The sequence below is a fragment of the Oncorhynchus mykiss genome, chromosome 11, assembly GCF_057628025.1.
Source record: "Oncorhynchus mykiss isolate SJ-2025 chromosome 11, ASM5762802v1, whole genome shotgun sequence".
NCBI lineage: Eukaryota > Metazoa > Chordata > Actinopteri > Salmoniformes > Salmonidae > Oncorhynchus > Oncorhynchus mykiss.
The window spans coordinates 58820741-58844198 of NC_143032.1; the positions used below are offsets into that span (position 1 = coordinate 58820741).

At 43.2% G+C, this 23458-nt stretch overlaps 1 protein-coding gene across 5 annotated transcripts in view; it reads right to left on the reverse strand.

The window, feature by feature from the left end:
- Window positions 1–23458, reverse strand: part of LOC110536030 (PDZ and LIM domain protein 2) — a 59799-nt gene that overhangs the window by 13558 nt on the left and 22783 nt on the right. For 4 of the 5 annotated variants that reach the window (XM_021621528.3, XM_021621530.3, XM_021621529.3 and 1 more), the window contains exons 3-6: window positions 23211–23362; window positions 14675–14744; window positions 12217–12353; window positions 11103–11172 (exon numbers count right to left, since the gene is read on the reverse strand). In XM_021621528.3, coding sequence (XP_021477203.1) covers window positions 11103–11172; window positions 12217–12353; window positions 14675–14744; window positions 23211–23362 — 429 coding nt within the window. Of the gene's footprint in view, window positions 1–4262; window positions 4644–11102; window positions 11173–12216; window positions 12354–14674; window positions 14745–23210; window positions 23363–23458 lie in introns of those variants that run through there. The other variant, XM_090190638.1, reaches the window with a different exon arrangement.

Below are 23458 nucleotides of genomic sequence, written 5' to 3' on the forward strand. Positions count from 1 at the left end.
AAAGGCAGCTGAATGAAGAAAAAGAGATACTTCAGACTGAAGTCATTACAAAACACACAGCTGATGTTATTGTGGTTCAATGACTACTGTATTGTATACAGTTGGAGTGAACAGCAGGTATGAATAAGATGGCTTACAAACTTTCCTAACCAGTATTATCTTCTGTAGTTTTATGATGTGACTCCCTGTCCAGATTCGTCATCAGCTGGCATCAATGCCCTCAAAAGCCCATCCCAGGAAAAGCTGCGTCTCCACCCCACTCCAAAACACCCCACCTCCCAGCCCCAGAACAGGCCTGGGGCTGACTGAGGCATGGGCACTGGTGGAGCCAGGAACGGTCTCCATAACCAACAGCACCCGCTTCCAATTCAGCAGCTCTTTGAACAATGGCTCTGCTCTCAAACGGTCCAGCTTTTCCTTTTCCAGGGCTTGGGTAGATCACTGCTCAATGCCAGGAAGCTTTTACTAGCAACGATCAGTGTTCACTCCCTCCATATCATCTTTGAATAAGTGCAGAAACCCTCTCCCTTCTCCTGCTATTAGCTACAGAAGTCAAGATGTCAGTCTTGTGACGAACATTTCCTATGGAAATACTTTAATGGCTACATGTCATCTTATGACAACCTGTAGTTGTACTTTTTATAAATCTTGCTAATCAAGTAGTAAGAGTCCAAATCTAAGATGGTTGCATCTTTCAGAACATCTTTATTCTCTCAGAGTCAATGAAGTCTTCTGTCAGCATCAGTAAACAACTGAAGGCATGTTTTCAGAGACACGTTTTAGCCAGCCCAGTGATTGAGTGCTTTAATCACAGCTGTGATCTATGAGGCCCGAGGGGAATGAAGGAATTATGAAAAAAAGTTCAACAAAAGCAACAAACAGACAGCTGTGATTGAGCTGACCTTAGATGGGCTCAGCAGCTTGGTCTGGAGAAGCAGTGGAGTTTGGGCATCAACAACACGTTTCTATTATCCTCTGTGCTCCTGACCTTTAACAAAAGCAGCCATGGCATCTCGAATGGCAGCGATGCCCCCTGTGGATGCCCCCAGGGGAGGCCACTCACTGGCAGAGGGGCACCGCCAGCCGGGCACAATGGCTGTGTCTTGGAGAAGGTGAATGGTGTTGGGAATGTTGAGAAGGAGGGGAACATAGAATCAACAGACAATTAGTATTGGTTCCTCTGACTGGCTGGTTGACTGGCTGGCAGGGGAGGAGGCCTTCCCAGAATAGACCTGCTCTGAACTGTAATCAGAAGCTCTTAACGAGCCCCGGATCACCAGAGACCACCGCTGTCTGCCTGTTGCACAAAGCCTGGGTGTGCACAGGACAAATAACACTTCAAAGCCAACTCTGAAGTTAAAGGCCCAGTGCAGTCAACAATGTGATTTTCCTATGTTTTATATACATTTACACACCGAGGTTGGAATAATACTGTGAAATTGTTATTGTAATAATGCCCTTTTAGCAAAAGTGAGGTTTGAAATGTCAGCCTGTTTTGGTAGGAGTTTTGGCCTGCCTGGTGACATCACCAGGTGGTAAATTAGTTAATAGAGCAACAACCTCTGCCAATAACAGCTAGTTTTCCATTTTCCCCTCCCCACTCAGACCACTCCTAGCAAAATTCTTGCTTCAGGCACTTCGTTACCCAGAAATTATTTGAGAGAAACATGGCTGCATTGGGCCTTAACATTTAATCCACATGCCACTCGCCTTGCTACTATTTTGCCACCGAAATATGCTGTCATACTTGATTAAGCAAATCAACTACAGAAAATACATTTATTTTCCCAAATGCTCACGGAGAAATGGCTTACCCAAGCTATAGTGCATCTCAATTCCAGGGCATGGAAGGAGGATGGAGTGAGTTAAAACAAGCGAGAGAACAAGCAAGAGGGAGGACAAAGGACAAAACATACCTCAGTCTAGGATTGGAGACGCAAATAAACAGGAAATGGAGAAATAAAGCGGGGGCAAGTGTTTCAGACAGGGCCAATGGGAGACGCGGGGGCATTGGCATCTCTTTTACATTTTGGGAGCGGAGGAGCTCTCCATCTGGCTCCAGTCGCAGCCACTGTGCATCATCTTCATCATCATTACCACCCTGCAGCTTCAATTACAGGGCATGGGCCAGCAGACAGAGGCAGGCTGACGCACACATCACTTTATTTTGGGGACTGCTGTATGAAAATACTTTACATGAACATAAATATGGGACAATCATCCAGGGGATGGCAGGAGTCCTGGGAAGGAGCAGAGTGAGAGATGTGTACCGTATTTCCTCTCCAGCAGTGTACATGCACGGAGGACTCTTGTAAAGACCTGAGATACTTTATCCTCAGTCACTGCTTCCCCTACTTCACCTTTACAGTGTTCATAGTGGAACCACTGTAAATAAGATATATGATCATGCTAGGTATTTCAGAGATATTAGGTTATTCCCAATGTTTACACACAACATACATTAAGGATCAAAGCTTCCTTAGTGATAATGGCAGGACCAGTGCTGACTGCTGGTGGATTGAATGTTTCAGAAGGACGTGGACTCTGGCTGTACTCTGACACTGCAGGGTGTGAATTCCCATTAACACAGCAACCATAGGGCCTCCACTATGTCGAAACACACTGAACCTCCATATCAGCACTGCTACAGACGTTGCACTGACAGAATACAACCACGCTGAACTCCCACAGAGCGGCCTCCATATACAGTTCATACACAGAACGTTAAGAATTCATAAGCTACACATTCATACATGCTACCCACAGATAAATATGGAAGGGGCTATATATTAGTGTTTAATAACACAGCTTATAAGTGCCAGAGATCCCTACAGTAGATCTCTATTACGTCAGCACTAATTACAGGCCTGCCCGGAAGCCACCCCACCCCAAGCCGGGCTGGGCCCCGGCCCACAGACACAGCGACACTGCCACTTGTCCGGGCCACACAGCCTGGCAGACAGCTCTGAATAGGAACCAGATGGAGGAGATTAGGGGCCAAATGAACAATCGAGACAATGAGATGTCTGTGAGCTGACTTCAGATCCACTTCATGTGCTGTTGCAGTATATCAGTTCTGACAGAACCCTTCTTAGTCACAATGAGAACATGTTTAAAGGGCTGCTGGACTTGAAAGCCTGACACCCACCTGAGTGAGGCACTGCAATCTTTTCAGCCAACAAACTGTCTGTGTGGTAGCTATAGTACTTTGCACGTTTGTTCTATTACCATCATCAAGGTAGTATCATTTCACTCCCTGATGACAAGGGGCCTTTCAGATCATAAATCAGTCCTTATGGGGATGATTACTTTAATATTGCCCCAAACTTTGTGGCTAGCTTCGCACACACAGAACTTGAGCTCCCTTCAAACTCCTGTGTCAAGGCAAAGCCTACTCATGTGATGGTGAGATCATAGGTGGTCTCATAAGGGGGGCAGTGCACCCACCCATCCAGCCAGCAGTCGGCCAACAGGCACAGATACAGTGAGAAACTGCCAGGCCGAGAGAGAGTTTATTTATCCTTAGAGGGAGCTATGAGCAACACATTTTTCATCCCTATTAAATTCCCCACAAGTCTCCAACTGGAGCTGCATATCAAACTCATTAAACATCTGGAGTTCATTATGGTTTTGTTAAATCGCTGGACTTCACGATACATTTCATTTATTATTGGCAGAATCCACCCTTTCATTTACACTGCATAACAATGAGAGGCACCATGGAAGAAAAACAGCAGCCAAGTTGCAAACCTAACAATTTAAGATTTGGGAATTGTGCTCATGTGTTAGGTCGTCGGTTGAATAATTATTCATTTCTCTGGACACCTCGTCAGAGGTGATAATGTTATCTAAACTAAGCTAATCGTTAGTGACCCCTAATTAGAGAGCTCTCGCTCCCTCTCTCATCAATCCCATGGCTAGTATTTAACTGGATGGACATTTACAGTGACTGAGCAGCTCTAGATTTGTACCAGCCTAACAATTATGATCTATGACAAACAAATGGAGCCATGGCAACCACTAAACGAAACTCAAGTTGATTTCCCGCATAAAAAACAACCACCTAGGACTGACTTTGCTGATAGCTACCTTGACGAAAAATGTACTTACTATGACTGAGATGTGGTTTTCCCACCTAGCTATCTTAAGATGATAAAACATACTAAATGTAAACTGGAGAATACATGCTTACGTGTCAGTTTCTGCTGGACCGAATATATGAAGGTGCAGTTACCCACACGATTACCTTGACAACTACTTACAGAATTGTTTTTCCACTTCAGGGAAAAGAAAAACGGTGCTGATAAATCAGTGGGGATGAGGAGAGGCATGCTGTCTGCCGAGTTGCCACAATGGACACCCGCTTAATGTCCAGGGCCCACGTGAAAAGGCCAGGCTCTGTCTTCTCACAGCCCTCACTCTGTGGAGAAGAGAAAACATCCCCCCTTCCCCTTGACTCCCTCCACCACCAGTCCTCCACACTGTCTAGAACATGCCCCTGTCAGAGAGCACACCCCAGGCCTGCCAAGCCAAACAGCAGCTCAGCTCATGTCAGACGACGTCTTCTCAATCTGTTTGGATATGAAACGCTTTCTGAATATTATTTTCTCGGGCTAAAGAAAGCAGAGAGAGCAATTTCAAGTACATTTTTTTGACTGTACTTGAACAACATCTAGTGATATTCCTACCGCTGCATGCCAAGCCTCCATCTCTGCTCCACAGCAACAACCACAGTTTTGCACTCCAACCCGCCACACCCCCCCAAAATAGACTGGGGTGAAACCAGCGGCTTATGTGCAGGCTGGCCTGCTGCGAGCCTGCCTGCCCATCAGGACGAACAGTATGGGTTGAATGGATATATTGAGGGATGGGTTTTCCTCCCCTGGATAAAGAGCTTAGTGATGCATGTCATTTGCCCAAGGTCATACTGCCTAGTGTGGTCAGTGTGGGGCACATGGTGAGTGTCACAGTGAAGTTAACCATGATACTGGAGGATGGACATCTATACAGTAACTGTCCCATCCCCTACACAGGATGAGGCAGCCCACCAAGGCTACCCTCAGGAACCTCAGAGTGTACAACTGCAAACCCAGACTGGTGATCCTGTCCCTAATGGCCTAATGACAAGCCATGCATTCTGAAAAAGCAGCTTGGTTTTGGCCCCACTCATCTCAACAGGGATCCTGTTGTGGTCACTTCCTGATGTTATAAACAGATGCAGTGCTTCCTTCTGATTCCTGGAGGTGGCACGCCGCGGGGCCAGCTCATCTACAGCTCCAGGCTTGACTCAGGGTATCATGGGAGGAATGTGGTACCAGATCCAAATTTGCCCTCTTTAGTAGGCTGGCCTCTTCCTCTTGTCATGGTGGTGTGCCGGGACAGCAGATGTGCTAGCTACTAGCTAGCCTAGGACACAATGGAGTCATGTTGTTCCATGGTGAAATGAGGCAACAGAAGATAATACTAAGCCCACTACTCAATTCAATGTCTATTCAACGCTGGTTCAACGCAGTTTTGTTGAAATGACGTGGAAACAACATCGATTCAATCAGTGTGTGCGTTCACTGGGTAAGATTGCACTAACAACTTTCAATGTACTGTAGTTAAGCACATGAAAATGATCCATCACGTTGGGAGTAAGGCTATTGAACCATCCAACCCAAAACAAATAACAAGAATGAAGCTTTTTTTGTGCATTAACATTACAGTGTATTTGAATAGTTTTATTCCAAAACGCTATATACACACACACCACTTTTTCAAATGTGTTTTTACATCAGAAATTATTGCTTGTGTTGACCTTCATATGTACTGTATGTAGAATATTACTGCTCCAAGTATTCAGACCCCTTGACTTTTTCCACATTTTGTTATGTTAAAGCCTTGCTCTATAATTGATTCAATCGCGCCCCCCCCCTCAAAACTGCACACAATACCCCATAATGACAGCAAAAAAAGGTTTAGAAATGTTTGCAAAATGTATTAAAAATATAAAAACAGAAATCTGACATTTACATTAGTATTCAGACCCTTTACTCAGTACTTAGTTGCAGCATCTTTGGCAGCGGTTACAGCAAGTCTTCTTGGGTATGACGCTACAAGCTTGGCACACCGATATTTGGGGCGCTTCTCCTATTCCTTGCAGATCCTCTCACGTTCTGTCAGGTTGGATGGGGAGCATCAGTGCAAAGCTATTTTCAGGTATCTCCAGAGATGTCCGATCAGGTTGAAGTCCCGGCTCACCTCAATCCTGAGTAGTGTCCCAGTCCCTGCCGCTGAAAACCGGCAACATCATGCTGTGAGGCTACTACTATGCTTCACAATAGGGATGGTGCCAGGTTTCCTCCAGATGTGATGGCTTGGCATTCAATCCAAAGTGTTCAATCTTGGGTTCATCAGACCGAGAATCTTGTTTCTTATGGTCGGAGTCTCGTTTCGGTGCCTTTTGGCAAACTCCAAGCGGGCTGTCATGTGCCTTTACTGAAGAGTGGCTTCAGTCTGGCCATTCTACCATAAAGACCTGAATGGTGGAGTGCTGCAGAGATGGCTGTCCTTCTGGAAGGTTCTTCAATGCTGCAGAAATGTTTTCGTAACCTTCTCCAGATCTGTGCCGACACAATCGAGTCTCATAGCAAAGGGTCTGAATACTTACGTAAATAAGGTATTTCTATTTTTTTTTTACATTTTGAATAGACTTGCAAAAATGTCTAAAAATCTGTTTTCGCTTTGTCATTATGGGGTATTGTGTGTAGATTGAAATTAATGTTTTTTCATCAATCAATATTAGAATAATGCTGTAACGTAACAAAATGTGGAAAAAGTCAAGGGGTGTGAATACTTTCCGAAGGCACTGAGTGTATGCATGTACAGCACCAGTCAAAAGTTTGGACACACCTACTCATTCAAGGGTTTTTCTGTATTTGTTACTATTTTCTACATTGAAGAATAATCAAAGCTATGAAATAAAATATATAGAATCATGTAGGAACCAAAAAAGTGATAATTAAAATATAGATATGAGATTTCTTTAAAGTAGCCACCATTTGCCTTGACAGCTTTGCACACTCTTGGAATTCTCTCAACCAGCTTCATGAGGTATGCATTTCAATTAACAGGTGTGCCATGTTAAAAGAACATGTGTGGAATTTGAGCAAATCAGCTGTGTTGTGACAAGGTAGGGGTGGTACACAGAAGCTAGACATATTTAGTCTATTACCAAGTCCATATTATGGCAAGAACAGCTCAAATATACAAACAAAATGACAGTCCATCATTCTTTGTTTGGGAATGGTGGAGGCATGTTCCAAGTGTCCCTCTACCCTTCTCCCCCCCCCCCCCCCTCCCTTGCCCATCTCCTACAGCTCCCCAAGCACCCATTCACAATGCCAGGCCTTGTAAGGCTGGGGTAAGCCAACATTAGCCTCCCAGAACCCCTACCATCATCCTGACAAAATGACCTGTACATCTAACATCCCGCTAAATGGGGGATCCAGTCGCACATTCCACTCTCCTCACTTGGAGTCAAACGAGGTTTGGAAAACACTGTGATGCTTTACAGTGGGACTGATCACCTGATACAGCATTACTCTGCACCTCTCAGGCGTGACAGAGAGCCTTGTCAGGGGAGCAGAGGCCCCGCTGCTCACTAGGTTGCAGTGTTGCTGCCAGTCAGTCCGGAGCAGCACAACACTACAGAGCAGTATGTCCATGCCAACAGGTCAGGCCTCTTCCAAGCAGTTTACCTGCCGAGCACACCGAAGGGCTCCACTCACTAATTGCAGATACAGGGTGGGAGGCTCGTCTCCTCTTCAGAACCAGAGATACCTCCAATGGAGGAAGAGTCCCGCCAAAATCACCCATCATCCGCCAGCCCTGTATCTCAGTAATTTGAACGTTTTCAGGCTTAGGAGGACAGGACAGAGAGAGCGCTCCAAGACAGGCTCCAGCAAAGCCACAGTGGAGGTGGTGAGTGAAGTGGTGACCGAGGGCTCCCAAGATAATGTCTTTAGACAGTAGGTCAGCCCTGTTAAACCACAGCAAGGGGAGGCCAGCAATACTGTTAACCAGTTAGAGCTCTAGGGGCGCTATTTCATTTTTGGATAAAAAACGTTCCCGTTTTAAGCGCGATATTTTGTCACGAAAAGATGCTCGACTATGCATATTCTTGACAGTTTTGGAAAGAAAACACCCTGAAGTTTCAGAATCTGCAAAGATTTTGTCTGTAAGTGCCCCAGAACTCATTCTACAGGCGAAACTAAGATGATGCATCACCCAGGAATTAGCAGAATTTCTGAAGCTCTGTTTTCCATTCTCTCCTTATATGGCTGTGATTGCGCAACGAATGAGCCTACACTTTCTGTCGTTCGCCCAAGGTCTTAGCAGCATTGTGACGTATTTGTAGGCATATCATTGGAAGATTGACCATAAGAGACTACATTTTCCAAGTGTCCGCCTGGTGTCCTGCGTCGAATTCGGTGCGCAATTGCCAGCTGCTTCTACTTTACCATTTGATTCAGGGGAGAAAGCATGTGTCCAAGAACGATGTATCAATGAAGAGATATGTGAAAAACACCTTGATGATTGATTCTAAACAACGTTTGCCATGTTTTCAGTCGATATTATGGAGTTAATTTGGAAAAAAGTTTGCGTTTTGAGGACTGAATTTATGGATTTTTTTTGGTAGCCAAATGTGATGTATAAAACGGAGCTATTTCTAATACACAAGGAATCTTTTTGGAAAAACTGAGCATCTGCTATCTAACTGAGAGTATCCTCATTGAAAACATCAGAAGTTCTTCAAAGGTAAATGATTTTATTTGAAGGCTTTTATGTTTTTGTTAATGTTGCGTGCTGGATGCTAACGCTAATGCTAACGCTAAATGCTAACGCGAAATGCTAACTCTAGCTAGCTACTTTTACACAAATTATTGTTTTCCTATGGTTGAGAAGCATATTTTGAAAATCTGAGATGACAGTGTTGTTTACAAAAGGCTAAGCTTGAGAGATGGCATATTTATTTCATTTCATTTGCGATTTTCATAAATAGTTAACGTTGTGTTATGCTAATGAGCTTGCTGATAGATTTACACAATCCTGGATACAGGGGTTTTTTCATAGCTAAACGTGACGCAGAAAACGGAGCGATTTGTCCTAAACAAATAATCTTTCAGGAAAAACTGAACATTTGCTATCTGAGAGTCTCCTCATTGAAAACATCTGAAGTTCTTCAAAGGTAAATGATTTTTTTGAATGCTTTTCTGTTTTTTTGTGTAAATGTTGCCAGCTGAATGCTAATGCTAAATGCTACGTTAGCCATCAATACTGTTACACAAATGCTTGTTTTGCAATGGTTGAGAAGCATATTTTGAAAATCTGAGATGACAGTGTTGTTAACAAAAGGCTAAGCTTGAGAGCTAGCATATTTATTTCATTTCATTTGCGATTTTCATGAATAGTTAACGTTGCGTTATGGTAATGAGCTTGAGTCTGTATTCACGAACCCGGATCCGGGATGGGGAGATCAGAAAGGTTAACATGTGTTAGATGCACAGGTCTGACAAACAATTAAACATCCATCTGGCCTCTCTAGAATGTCATGTCTCTTCAGTAAAGAAACACAGTAGTGTGTGACTCCTAAAGAATTTGGATAAACAGGAGAAAAAAGAAAAACCATGTTCAGTGGAGTGAGACAGAAGGAATGTGATGGCTCCCAGAGGGAGTGAGAGAGGGGATATGGATTCCAAAACTTGAGATGAAGAACAAGGGAGAGCTGATCTCCAAAATGTCAGAAAAAGTTTTTTTTTTAAATAACAACCCCCGTTTGGCCCACCTGCCTTCATAAATGCCACAAACATGTATGGTCATCCCAGACAGCCACACATGATGGAGGAGCATGCAAGTCAGTGCATTCCTAATAAGCTGCTGATAAAAAGGTCTCAGCCAACTAGGACAGCTCCTAATAGTCTCCACTCCAGTCTGCCTGAGGTACATAGCTTCAAAGCTCTCCACGGAAAATGAACATCTCATAACACAACAGTGTCCTTATGAACTGTCTGTCTGCACAGAGATCCAACCAGGCACCCTCCCCTCCTCCAGACAACCCTCCCCTCCTCCAGACAACCGTCCTGTTCTAGAAACAGGACAGACAACCCGAAAAAGGAAAAGGATTGACCAGGCACCCAAAGGAGTGTTGATAGACAGCTTGATACATGATGATACATACCTGTAATATCTATCAGCTACGAGCTCTGAGATCATTAAAATACACTGAACAGTAGGAGCTGCTTGGCTGGCGGGACCACCCTCACCATGAAAATATTCCATATTAGACAAGACTTTTATACTAGCCTCTGATCAAGTCATCGGCTCCTTAGATGAAGAGTTTAAAATCTTCATTCTCCAGGCCAGAGAGGCCATATTTATCTAACGCCATGTAATGTTCACACAACTTATAAAATGAATGGAATTCCATTCCCTGTCCCCCGGCCATTAGGGTCCTGCATGTTTTTTTTCCTGTGGTCATCTCCCATGGTGTGTCTTCTGTGGGACCAATACTTGGGACTGGGGCAGTCAGACATAGCTGGAATATCTCATGAAGAATTTTCCCACAACATTCTCTGTCCTCTAGCTTACTGAAATCTTTCCAGACACCTTCTGCGCTTGTTGCTGGAACAGTAAATAAGCGAAGTGAATTCAAGCAGAAATCTGCAGATAACCCCAACCACATAATTTATTTACTGCAAATGAGACAACCAGTGGAGATTACACTAATGAGTTTCATATAGTAGACCACTAAAAAAGGTCAAGTCTATTGTTTTATGGAGAGCTAAATCATTCTCCTCCTTAGTGATCTTTAAACAAATCCCTTCCAGATTGTGTTCCAACTTAATGTCAGATCTTTAAAAAGTGACCTTTCAGTTCCCCGGCAATGAAAATATCAAATGCTGTCTGCATCCTGTCTTTCTCGCTGTAAAGGCCTTGGAAACTTACATCGTCAAGTTCTGCAAATCTTTGGAGGTCTATGTTTATACTGATTGGTTACGCATGTTGAAATCACATAGGAAGTAAAGGGCCTGTGCAATGGGAGTATGAGGAAGACCTACCTGTGACAGTGGTCTGGACAGCTTGTAACTAGACGTCTTCTCTTCTGGAGACCACGAACACAGCTGGATGCTATGAAACGGCAGAGAAAGATTACACTGATAATGGTGTGTGCCATCTCATAGAAAATAACCATAATGGTCTTAATGGAAATACTTGACAAAATATCATAAACAAACACTTCTCATTACCGTTCATATTAAATTGATGAAATGTGTGTGTTCAAGGTCATGGGATCATATTTTTACTAGCTCTGCAGATTACTAGGACAGGAATAAATAAGCATAGTTTCGCAGCACTAGACAGGCATTCAATTCACCCAGGGCAATATAAGGTTTGAACTGTGACCTACAAAATGATCCAGGTGAATAGCAGCTAGGCTTTACAGACAGAGCAGTGCAGAGTAGCGAATGTTCCACGGCCTGGCCCATTGATGCTGTCAATGAACAGGGTGGAATGTGATATGCTGGGCACATCCTTTGTTACTACCACACAATTCCATGGCTCCATTTTCTGCCAGTTACTATTGTACCAATTTACTCTGGTCCAGTGTAGGACTCAAAGGATTACTTACAGTAAGTGGATGCTCTAGTAGTCTACCCTACGACCATCCCCAACTTCAAGGCCCAGCACAGTCAAAAACGTGATTTACCTGTATTTTCTAAATACACATTTCCACATAAAAATTATGATAATACCCTTTAAGTGTAAGACCCGTTTGAAAATACCGCCTATTTTGGTGGGATGGAGTTTTGGCCTGCCTGGTGACATCACCAGGTATTAAATTAGTTAATAGACCACTGACAATAACAGCTAGTTTTCCACTCACAACTCAGACTACTCCCAGATAGTCCTAGCAAATGTGTGCTTGAGAAATGACTCTTCGCTAAGAAGCATTAGGTTTCTTTTTGCCCATTTTAAATTGAAAAATTATTTCATATTGAAGTAAAAAAAGATTGCAGTGGACCTTTAACTAAAACACCTGGATAAAAGTTCTAACCTATCACCATCTATCCATTCTGGTATCTATCCACTTTTCATACTCAAGCAACGCATTATTGTCCTAGTCATTTAGAGGGAAGTCCGTTTGAGGTGATTGTGGATGCTGTAGTGTACCTCTTGGTGCTCTCTCTCTTCCCCTCAGGGCTGGAAGGGGGCTCAGGTGAGTAGGGTCCAGGTGACAGGGAGGCTGGGCTGGAGATGGAGTACTCTCTGTAGTTCTGGTTCTCATCTCGACTCACCAGCACTGCTTCCTACAACAGAACAGGGCATGACATAGTCCGCATGATCAAAACATTTATACACACACAAAAATGTGAAACTGCTTATCCGTATTCCTAAAATAACTTTAATTGCAAGGATGTTTAAAAAAAATGTATTCACAATGTACAGTTGAAGTCAGATGTTTACATACACTTAGGTTGGAGTGAATAAAACTCTGGTTTTTCAACCACTCCACAAATTTATTGTTAACAAGCTATAGTTTTGGCAAGTTGGTTAGGGAATCTACTTTGTGCATGACAAAAGTCATTTTTCCAACAATTGTTTACAGACAGATTATTTCACTGTATCACAATTCCAGTGCGGGAAGTTTCCTTACACTAAGTTGACTGTGCCTATAAACAGCTTGGAAAATTCCAGAAAATAATGTCATGGCTTTAGAAGCTAACTTCAAACACAGTGCCTCTTTGCTTGACATCATGGGAAACTCAAAAGAAATCAGCCAAGACCTCAGAAAAAATTATTGTAGACCTCCACAAGTCTGGTTCATCCTTGGGAGCAATTTCCCAACGCCTGAAGGTACCACGTTCATCTGTACAAACAATAGAATGCAAGTATAAACACCATGGGACCACACAGCCGTCATACTGCTCAGGAAGGAGACGTGTTCTGTCTAGAGATGAACGTACCTTGGTGCAAAAAGTGCAAATCAATCCCAGAACAACAGCAAAGGACCTTGTGAAGATGGAGGAAACAGGTACAAAAGTATCTATATCCACAGTAAAACGAGTCCTATATTGACATTAACTGTTTGGCCATAATGACCATCGTTACGTTTGGAGGAAAAAGGGGGAGGCTTGCAAGTCGAAGAACACAATCCCAACCATGAAGCACAGGGGTGACAGCATCATGTTGTGGGGGTGCTTTGCTGCAGGAGGGACTGGTGCACTTCACAAAATAGACAGCATCATGAGTATGGAAAATGATGTGGATATATTGAAGCAACATCTCAAGACAGCAGTCAGGAAGTTAAAGCTTGGTCGCAAATGGGTCTTCCAAATGGACAATGACCCCAAGCATACTTCCAAAGTCGTGGCAAAATGGCTTAAGGACGACAACAGTCAAGGTACTGGAGTGGCCATCATAAAGCCCTGACCTCAATCCTATAGAAAAGCGTGTGTGAGCAAGGAGGCCTACAAACCTGACTCAGTTACACCAGCTCTGCCAGGAGGAATGGGCCAAAATTCACCCAACTTATTGTGGGAAGCTTGTGGAAGGCTCCCCAAAACGTTTGACCCCAGTTTAAATTGTTGAAGGCAATGCTACCATATACTAATTGAGTGTATGTAAACTTCTGATCCACTGGGAATGTGATGAAAGAAATAAAAGCTGAAATAATTCTACTATTATTCTGACATTTCACATTCTTAAAATAAAGTGGTGATCCTTACTGATCTAAGACAGGTGATTTTTCCTAGGATTAAATGTCAGAAATTGTGAAAAACTGAGTTTAAATGTATTTGGCTAAGGTGTATGTAAACTTCCGACTTCAACTGTAACTAAAACATTTGTCTCGAACTTTTAGATGGTGCTCAGACGCTGTTGACAAGTAGGCACTTGGGATATATGCTTCATAAAAGTCTTCAAAAAGACAGAAATAGAGTCAGTACACGTTGAGGTATAATGTACAGTCATGTTAGAGCTGCACATCCGGAGGTAAGTGAAACGAGGTTTGTGGGAATCAGATAAGTAATATCACCATGTGAAAATGATGACATTGAGTGTTCGGTCCAAGACTTCAGCCTTGTGCCCTGCATGGGCTCGTATTCGGCCAGTGTTACCACGGAGACCCAGGAGTAGTTCTGTTACCATATTAAAAACAGAAACCTCTGCTGATTAACAGCATTCTCTGGTTACTCTCCCATGTTTCTCTGTCCCAGGGCCACAAAGTTATGGAATATCTCTACAGTCACACGAGGATGTCTGCTTCCGGCTCATCTGGACCTCCAATAAATCATTGATATGTAAATATGAAGCAGACACAGCATCTACATGGCTTTCGGGCATCAGCCATTAGGACAGGATTCATCATGTAGAGATATGCTGCTGATGTAACCAGATACTGGGATAAACACCGTAGGAAAGAATGTCTTGATGGGTCATAAAGTGAAGGCCTACAGCGTTTTAATAGGCCTTACATCCATCATATGCCCATCAACAAAAGTACTGATTCACAGATAGTGTTTAAATACTTTACAGTGAGACTGTTTAGGGTGATAGCTGTCCTAAAGGGAACTTGCAGACCAAAGATGGAAGCCCCTGCATAAGGAGATAGAGGACATGTTTGACTGACCTGGAAGCGTCCAGTGAGCTTTTCTGGGGTGGTAGTTCCATTGGTCTGTTCAGGGCTGGGGGGCTCAGGCCTGTAGGAAGACACTGGATATCAATGGACCACACACACACACACACACCCTAACCTGTAATCAATCAGGAGAATGGTATCCACATCCCAGGAGAGTGCAACACTGGCCCAGTAGAGTAACAGTCTTCAGTACCACATAATTCACCCATGTCAAGCCCTAAACAAGTACCCAAAACCATGATTGCTTAAAATGGGTTGTTAAAGGATAATGAGTAAGGAAGCTTGCATACGTCAATGCATTACAGGATACAAGCCAAAACCCCCACATGAGTTTTACTTCAAAGACATGGACCCAAGGTCAACTACAGTAATTCTCACACTAATGATTTAAATCAGGTCTGTTAGATGACTTGAGCCATGTCAAAGTATTCCCTACAATGATAGACTGGAAGCTCTGATAACATCATCTAATGTAATGTCTCATATTATTCATCAACATGTTAAGTAGAATGGTCTGATTTGATGTGGTTACATACATTACACAAAAAGGTTCATTTCAGATATTTTGTGAGTGCCGGAGGACTTGTGTGTGTACTTGCGTGCATATTAGGCAATATACCATTTATACCGTATACCGGGGTATTTCAAAATACCGACAGCGGTGTTGAACACTTGTTTCTGATTGGCTTTAAGGGCGTTCTAGAATGTGCATTATTTCCCTATAACGCACAGTAGAAGTCAATGGCTATACTTCAGAGGATAAGTTGATTAGAGTTAACAGCCTCAGACTGCAGCCCAAATAAATGCTTCAGAATTCAAGTAACAGACATCAACTGTTCAGAGGAGAGTGCGTGAATCAGGCCTTCATTGTTGAATTGCTGCAAAGAAACCACTAAAAGGACATCAATAAAAAGAGACTTGCTTGGGCCAAGAAACACAAGCAATGGACACTAGACTGGTGGAAATCTGTTCTTTGGTCTGATGAGTCCAAATTTTAGATTTTTGGTTCCAACCACCGTGCGTATTTGTGAGACGCAGAGTAGGTGAACGGATGATCTCCGAATGTGTGATTCCCACCGTTAACCATGGAGGTGGTGTGATGGTGCTTTGCTGGTGACACAGTCAGTGATTTATTTAGAATTTACAGCACACAGCATGGCTACCACAGCATTCTGCAGCGATACACCATCCCATCCCGTTTGCGCTTAGTGGGACAAACATTTGTTTTTCAACAGAACAATGACCCAACACACCTCCAGGCTGTGTAAGGGCTATTTGACTAAGAAGGAGAGTGATGAGAGCTGCATCAGATGACCTGGACTCCACAATCACCCGACCTCAACCCAATTGAGATGGTTTGGGATGAGTTGGACCGCAGTGTGAAGGAAAAGCAGTCAACAAGTGCTCAGCATGTGGGAACTCCTTCAAGAATGTTGGAAAAGCATTCCAGGTGTATCTGGTTGAGAGAATGCCAAGAGCGTGCAAAGCTGTCATCAAGGCAAAGGGTGGCTACTTTGAAGAATCTCAAAATCTTTGTTTAACACTTTTTTGGTTACTACATGATTCCATGTGTTATTTCATAGTTTTGATGTCTTCACTATTATTCTACAATGTAAAAATGAAGAAAAACCCTTGAATGAGTAGGTGTCCAAACTTTTGACTGGTACTGTATGTTTTTTGAAATAGCGCCCCTTGTGTGCATTTCCTGTAATACCGTATACACCGATATGGTATAGAAACGGTATGTGGTTATGAAAATCTGATTACCGCCTCCGAAGTGCGTATGTGTCACAAGAGATCAGAGCGCGAAACTGAAGACTAACAGCAAGTATGGACCAATGTGCAAGTGCGCAGCTGCAAAAATCAAAAGCGGATCTTTGAATCAGACACCTTGTTTTGGTTTCCCCTATGCCAAAGTGCTGTCAGTACAACCACTGGTATGTCGTTTTGATTAAAAATGCCTGCAGTCGACAGGTAGTAGAGAATTGTTTTGAAGATTCTGATGCTCTTTAACATGACGCTCCTAGCAGAGTCTCATCTTTCCAGCTCTTTCACTGTGCTCGCTTTAATAAAACATATGCGCAGTTCTATCATTGAGTTCGGAAGGGAAATATGTAGGGACTGTACGAGCCAATGTAAACAACTAGTGACCCCCCACTGTAGGGCTGCCTGCCTCTCCTCTCAGCTGAGCCTCAGCCCAGGGTAATGAGGCGCACAGGAAGACCCTGGATGCCTGTGGTAAATCGCCCAGAAACACACCTCTAACAGCAGAAACAGGGTCTGGGCTGTATCTGAATACTCCACATGTGCAGGCACACATCCAACCAGAGGAACAGCTGAAATAGGAAAACAGGCTCCTCATGCTACAGCAGTCGGAAGATATTACACTTACAGGATAAAAATGGGACATAATGGATGGTTAATTAGAGTTCAAATTAAGTTCCCTGTAAGGAAATGCCTGTGTTCACTTGGAATGCCAACAGTTCACAGAAGAAAGATCCTGTGGTTGAGACGAGGATACATTTAACTGATGTCCTTCAGACAATGAGGCATCCAAGGTTAACTGTTGGGCCCTATGTAATATGACCTTTGCCCTCTACCACAGGCCTCATATACAGCAGTAGATGGGTGGATGAGCATGGGCTGAGAGCAGTGGCTGTCTGAGGTGAAGATGATCGTCTCACCTCTAGGGATCTGATCCCTGCACAGAACAGGGACTTTTTATTATGATCCAAAATGGAACAGTATGTTGATCTTTGTCATGTAGGAGACTTGATAGTTTGCCTGTCATGCATTCTTCAGTTTCCATAGACTCCTGTCTGTCTATTGTGCCTGCCTTCTCAACTTCACAATAATGGAAACAGGAAGAATGGCGACAATCCAGTGAACTAATATGCAGTACATACCAATGTCTTGTCTTATAGACATCTGGACTTCCATTCGAACACTGTTCACATAGACCATGGCATGCCACTACTCTGGACGGTTCTGACTTAGAATGTGGACAACTACAAATACCCAGGTGTCTGGCTAGACTGTAAACTCTCCTTCCAGACTCACATTAAGCATCTCCAATCCAAAATTAAATCTAGAATCGTCTTCCTATTTCGCAACAGCCTCCTTTCACTCATGCTGCCAAACATACCCTGGTAAAACTGACTATTCTACTGATCCTTGGCTTTGGCGATGTCATTTACAAAATAGCCTCCAACACTAGTCAGCAAACTGGATGTAGTCCATCACAGTGCCATCCATTTTGTCACCAAAGCCCCATATACTACCAACCACTGCGACCTGTATGCTCTCGTTGGCTGGTCCTCGCTACACATTCGTCACCAAACCCACTGGCTCCAGGTAATCCATAAAGCGCTGCCTAATCTCAGCTCACTGGTCACCATAGCAACACCCACCCGTAGCATGCGCTCCAGCAGGTATATTTCACTGGTCATCCCCAAAGCCAACAGCTTTTTTGGCCGCCTTTCCATCAAGATCTCTGAGGTGAATGACTGGAACAAATGGCAAAAATATATATATTTTTTTTTAAATCACTGAAGTTGGAGACTTATATCTCCCTCACTAACTTTAAGCATCGATCGCTGCAGCTGTACACAGCCAATCTGTAAATAGACGATACAACCAACTACCTACAGTTGAAGTCGGAAGAATACATACACTTAGGTTGGAGTCATTAAAACGTATTTTTCAACCACTCCAAAGTTCTTGTTCACAAACTATAGTTTTGGCAAGTCGGTTAGGATGTCTACTTTGTGTATGACAAAGTCCAACAATTGTTTACAGACAGATTATTTCACTGTATCATAATTCCAGTGGGCCAGAACACATGCACTAAGTTGACTGTGCCTTTAAACAGCTTGGAAAATTCCAGAAAATGATGTCATGGCTTTAGAAGCATCTGATAGGCTAATTGACATAATTTGAGTCAATTGGAAGTGTACCTGTTTATGTATTTCAAGGCCTACCTTCCAACTCGGTGCCTCTTTGCTTGACATCATGGGAAAAATCAAAAGAAAGCCTAGACCTCAGAAAAACAATTGTAGACCTCCACAAATATGGTTCAACCTTGCGTACTATTGGAAATTGCTCCCAAGTGTAAACACCATGGGACCAAGCAACCGCCATACCGCTCGGGATGGAGACGCATTCTGTCTCCTAGAGATGAACGTACTGTGGTGCGAAAAGTGCAAATCAATCCCAGAACAACAGCAAAGGACCTTGTGAAGATGGAGGAAACAGATACAAAAGTATCTATATCCACAGTAAAACGAGTCCTATATTGACATAACCTGAAAGGCCGCTCAGCGAGGAAGAAGCCACCGCTCCAAAACCGCCATAAAAAAGCCAGACTACGGTTTGCAACTGCACACAGGACAAAGATAGTACTTTTTGGAGAAATATCCTCTGGTCTGATGAAACAAAAATAGAACTGTTTGGCAATAATGACCATCGTTATGTTTGAAGGAAAAAGGTGGAGGCTTACAAGTCGAAGAACACCATCCCAACCGTGAAGCACGATGGTGGCAGCATCATGTTGTGGGGGTGCTTTACTGCAGGAGGGACTGGTGCACTTCACAAAATAGATGGCATCATGAGGACAGAAAATGTGGATATATTGAAGCAACATCAGTCAGGAAGTTAAAGCTTGGTCGCAAATGGGTCTTCCAAATGGACAATGACCCAAGCATACTTCCAAAGTTGTGGCAAAATGGCTTAAGGATGACAAAGTCAAGGTAATGGAGTGGCCATCACAAAGCCCTGACCTCAGTCCTATAGAAATATGTGGGCAGAACTGAAAAAGTGTGTGCGAGCAAGGAGGCCTACAAACCTGACTCCGTTACACCAGCTCTGTCAGGAGGAATGGGCCAAAATACAACCACTCATTGTTGGGAAGCTTGTGGAAGGCTACCCGAAACATTTGACCCAAGTTAAACAATTAAGGCAATGCTACCAAATACTAATTGAGTGTATGTAAACTTCTGACCCACTGGGAACGTGATGAAAGAAATAAAAGCTGAAATAAAATCACACTACTATTATTCTGACATTTCACATTCTTAAAATAAAGTGGTGATCCTAACTGACCTAAGACAGGGAATTTTTACTAGGATTAAATGTCAGGAATTGTAAAAACGGACTTTAAATGTATTTGGCTAAGGTATATGTAAACTTCCGACTGTACCTCATCCCCATATTTGTTTTTCTGCTCTTTTGCACACCAGTATTTCTACTTGCACATCCGCATCTGCTCCGCTATCACTCCAGTGTTAATTTGCTAAATTGTAATTACTTCACCACTATTAGCCTATTTATTGCCTTACCTCCTTACTTCATTTGCACACAGTGTATAAAGATTTTTCTATTGTTATGGACTGCATGTTTGTTTATCCCATGTGTAACTCTGTTGTTTTTGTCGCACTGCTTTGCTTGCGCTTGCTCAGGTCGCAGTTGTAAATGAGAACTTATTCTCAACTGGCCTACCTGGTTAAATAAAGGTGAAATAAAATAACTTCTCACTTGTAAACTAGTCACAGACGTGAGACTTTGGCGCAATTTTTTTTTTTTAAGAAAAATGACTATAGGGCTGCTTCTATAGTAGCCTATAGAACAGCTGTTAGACAATTTACGATGCCCATCTGCAGTTGCTCAGTAACATCACATTACAAGGACCAATAGGTACAAGACATGCACACAGGGACAGTGAACAATTGATTCATTAAGAGACAGCTGAGGGCAATGGATCCTAATGACCAAGCATTAATGACAATATACTGCTGCTGATTTTCTATTGAGCATCACAGTAAAATCTCCACTGAGCTGCAGATTTCAAACTGGAATCAAGAAGTACAGCAAAGAGTCCACAAGTCTGGTTATTGCACAACGGGTTGTTTGATGGGTTGAACACTGGCAAGTGTATCTGCAATGGAGCAGTTCCTCAGTTTAAGACAGTCACGCCCTTAACCAACACTCCTATTCTAAGGGTGGGCTGATGCCAACCTCTGCCCATGGGCAAACCCAGCTGCTGTGTTCAGCAGGGCTGTAAACCCATTTACCAGGGTCCTCGGTGTTTACACTTCAGATTATCAGGCATTGCACTGCAGTGTGTGTGTGTGTGCTTTGAATGATGCCTTCTGGGAGTAAAATTCCTTTTAAAGAACAACACATTGCATAATGCTGCAGGTTGACCCTACATGGGGCCACACACTGTAATTGATTGGAGGTGGCTAGAGGTGCTGGACTAGGATGGGTAAGAGAGACATGGTACTCCCTACCATCTAAAGACGGTAGGGCCTTGATCGTGCAGACCACCCTTCACCGCCTTGCCCATCCTGTCTGCCTCTGCCAGTAGACCAGTGGGACTTGGATCAGATGGGGCAGAGTGGCTGGCAGAGCTACAGAGTGCCATTGTCCTGGGCAGCTAGCGAGTCACGGTGTGTGTGCTGTTTCTGGCTCAGGAGGCATGGGGTCAGCAGAGAAAAATCCACTCACATGGGCCCAGGACACGCAAAGAGGAAGTGTGTGCACGTCTGTCTGTATCTCACGGGGTGTGTGAGATGCATAAAAAAATACGTTCAAAAGTTTGGGGTCACTTAGAAATGTCCTTGTTTTTTTAAAGAGGGGTACATTTTTTTGTCCATTAAAATATCAAATTGATCAGAAATACAGAGTAGACATTGTTAATGTTGTAAATGACTATTGTAGCTGGAAACAGCAGATTTTTTTATGGAATATCTACACAGACATACAGAGGCCCATTATCAGCAACCATCCCTCCTGTGTTCCAATGGCACTTTGTTTTAGCTAATCAAAGTTGATAATAAAAAAATAAAAAAGGCTAATTGATCATTAGAAATCCTTTTGCAATTATGTTAGCACAGCTGAAAACTGTTGTTCTGATTAAAGAAGCAATGAAACTGGCCTTCTTTAGACTAGTTGAGTATCTGGAGCATCAGCATGTGGGTTCGATTACAGGGTGAAAATGGTCAGAAACAAAGACAAATTCATGTTCTGAGAAATGAAAGTTTATTCCTGGCGAGAAATTGCCAAGAAACTGAAGAGCTCGTACAACGCTGTGTACTACTCCCTTCACAGAACAGCGCAAACTGGCCCTAACCAGAATAGAAAGGAGTGAGGGCCTGGTGCAGAACTGAGCAAGAGGACAAGTACATTAGTGTCTAGTTTGAGAAACAGAAGCCTCACAAGTCCTTAACTGGCAGCGTCATTAAATAGTACCCGCAAAACATGTCTCAATGTCAACAGGCGACTCTGGGATAGCCTTCTAGGCAGAGTTCCTCTGTCCAGTGTCGGTGTTCCTTTGCCCATCTTAATTTTTTCCTTTTTTTCTTTGGCCAGTCTGAGAAATGGCTTTTTCTTTGCAACTCTGTCTTGAAGGCCAGCATCCCAGTCTCGCCTCTTCACGTTGAGACTGGTGTTTTGCGGGTACTCTTTAATGAAGCTGCCAGTTGAGGACTTGAGGGAAAAGGGTTTTCTAATGATCAATAAGCCTTTTCAAATGATAAACTTGGATTAGCTAATACAACGTACAATTGGAACACAGGAGTGATGGTTGCTGATAATGGGCCTCTGTATGCCCATGTAGATACTCCATAAAACAAAAATCAGCTGTTTCCAGCTACAATAGTCATTTACAACATTAACAATGTCTACACTATTTCTGATCAATTTTATATTTTTATAGACAAAAAAACCCAACAAAAACCATTCTTTAAAAAACCAGGACATTTCTAAGTGACCCCAAACTTTTGAACAGTAGTGTAGGTAGGTAGAAGTTGGTGGGAGAGACAGGAAAAAAAACAGACTGAGCCATAATCAAAACACCAGCCAAGAATGGTCTCACTTCACAGGAAAAGGTCCAATGTGGAGCCAATTCTCTGCCACCCTAACAAGGTCTCAGCTAACATCCAAACAAATTTTATTAACATGGAAAATGTAACAGACAGTACATTTTGGCAACATAATTCTGACCCATTCTGGTATTCCCCCAGAATGAAACCACTGGTCCTTTGTAGGGAGAGAGAGCTGGGACATCTTAAGACATTAAAAACAAAAACAGCAGACAAGTGGAAACTGGGACAGAGGATGTGGCGACTGTGGAACTGGCACATATACAAGCAATCAGCAGATCTAAGCTGACCAGAAGGCACAGATGTGGTCTCGATGCCACATTGTGGTGACCCCATCTGATGTTTGGATGAGTGTTTCCATGGCCAAGCTGTTAATGTAAGGACTTCCTACAGAATAAAAATAATCTAGGCAGCTAGCCTAGCAATTAAGAGCGTTGGGCCAGTAGCAAAAAGGTCACTGGTTCAAATCCCCAAGCAAACTTGGTGACAAATCTGTCAATATTCCCTTGAGCAAGGCTCTGGATAAGAGTCTACTAAATGGCAAAAATGTAAATCTACACCAAGATATGAAAACATCTTGACACTCTTAGATACCGTACATGAGGATACATCTATGCTCCTGAGCTGTGCAATGTAGTGAACCCTACCTCTCCACCAGCAGCTGCAGTTGAGTCTTGGAGTTTTTGATCTTGTTCTGGGCCTCCACATTGAGCATGTCCACTGTGTTCTCTCCATTGATCTCCAGGATGACATCACCAGGCTGCAGGGCAGCCAGCTCGGCTTTGCTGCCCCCGTTGACCTGTGGGCCAGAAGTAAGAGCTGCAGTCAGACTCACACTACTGCCTGTGGACTTGGTGCAGACTTGGTGCTATCAGCAACGTAAATAACCAGCATG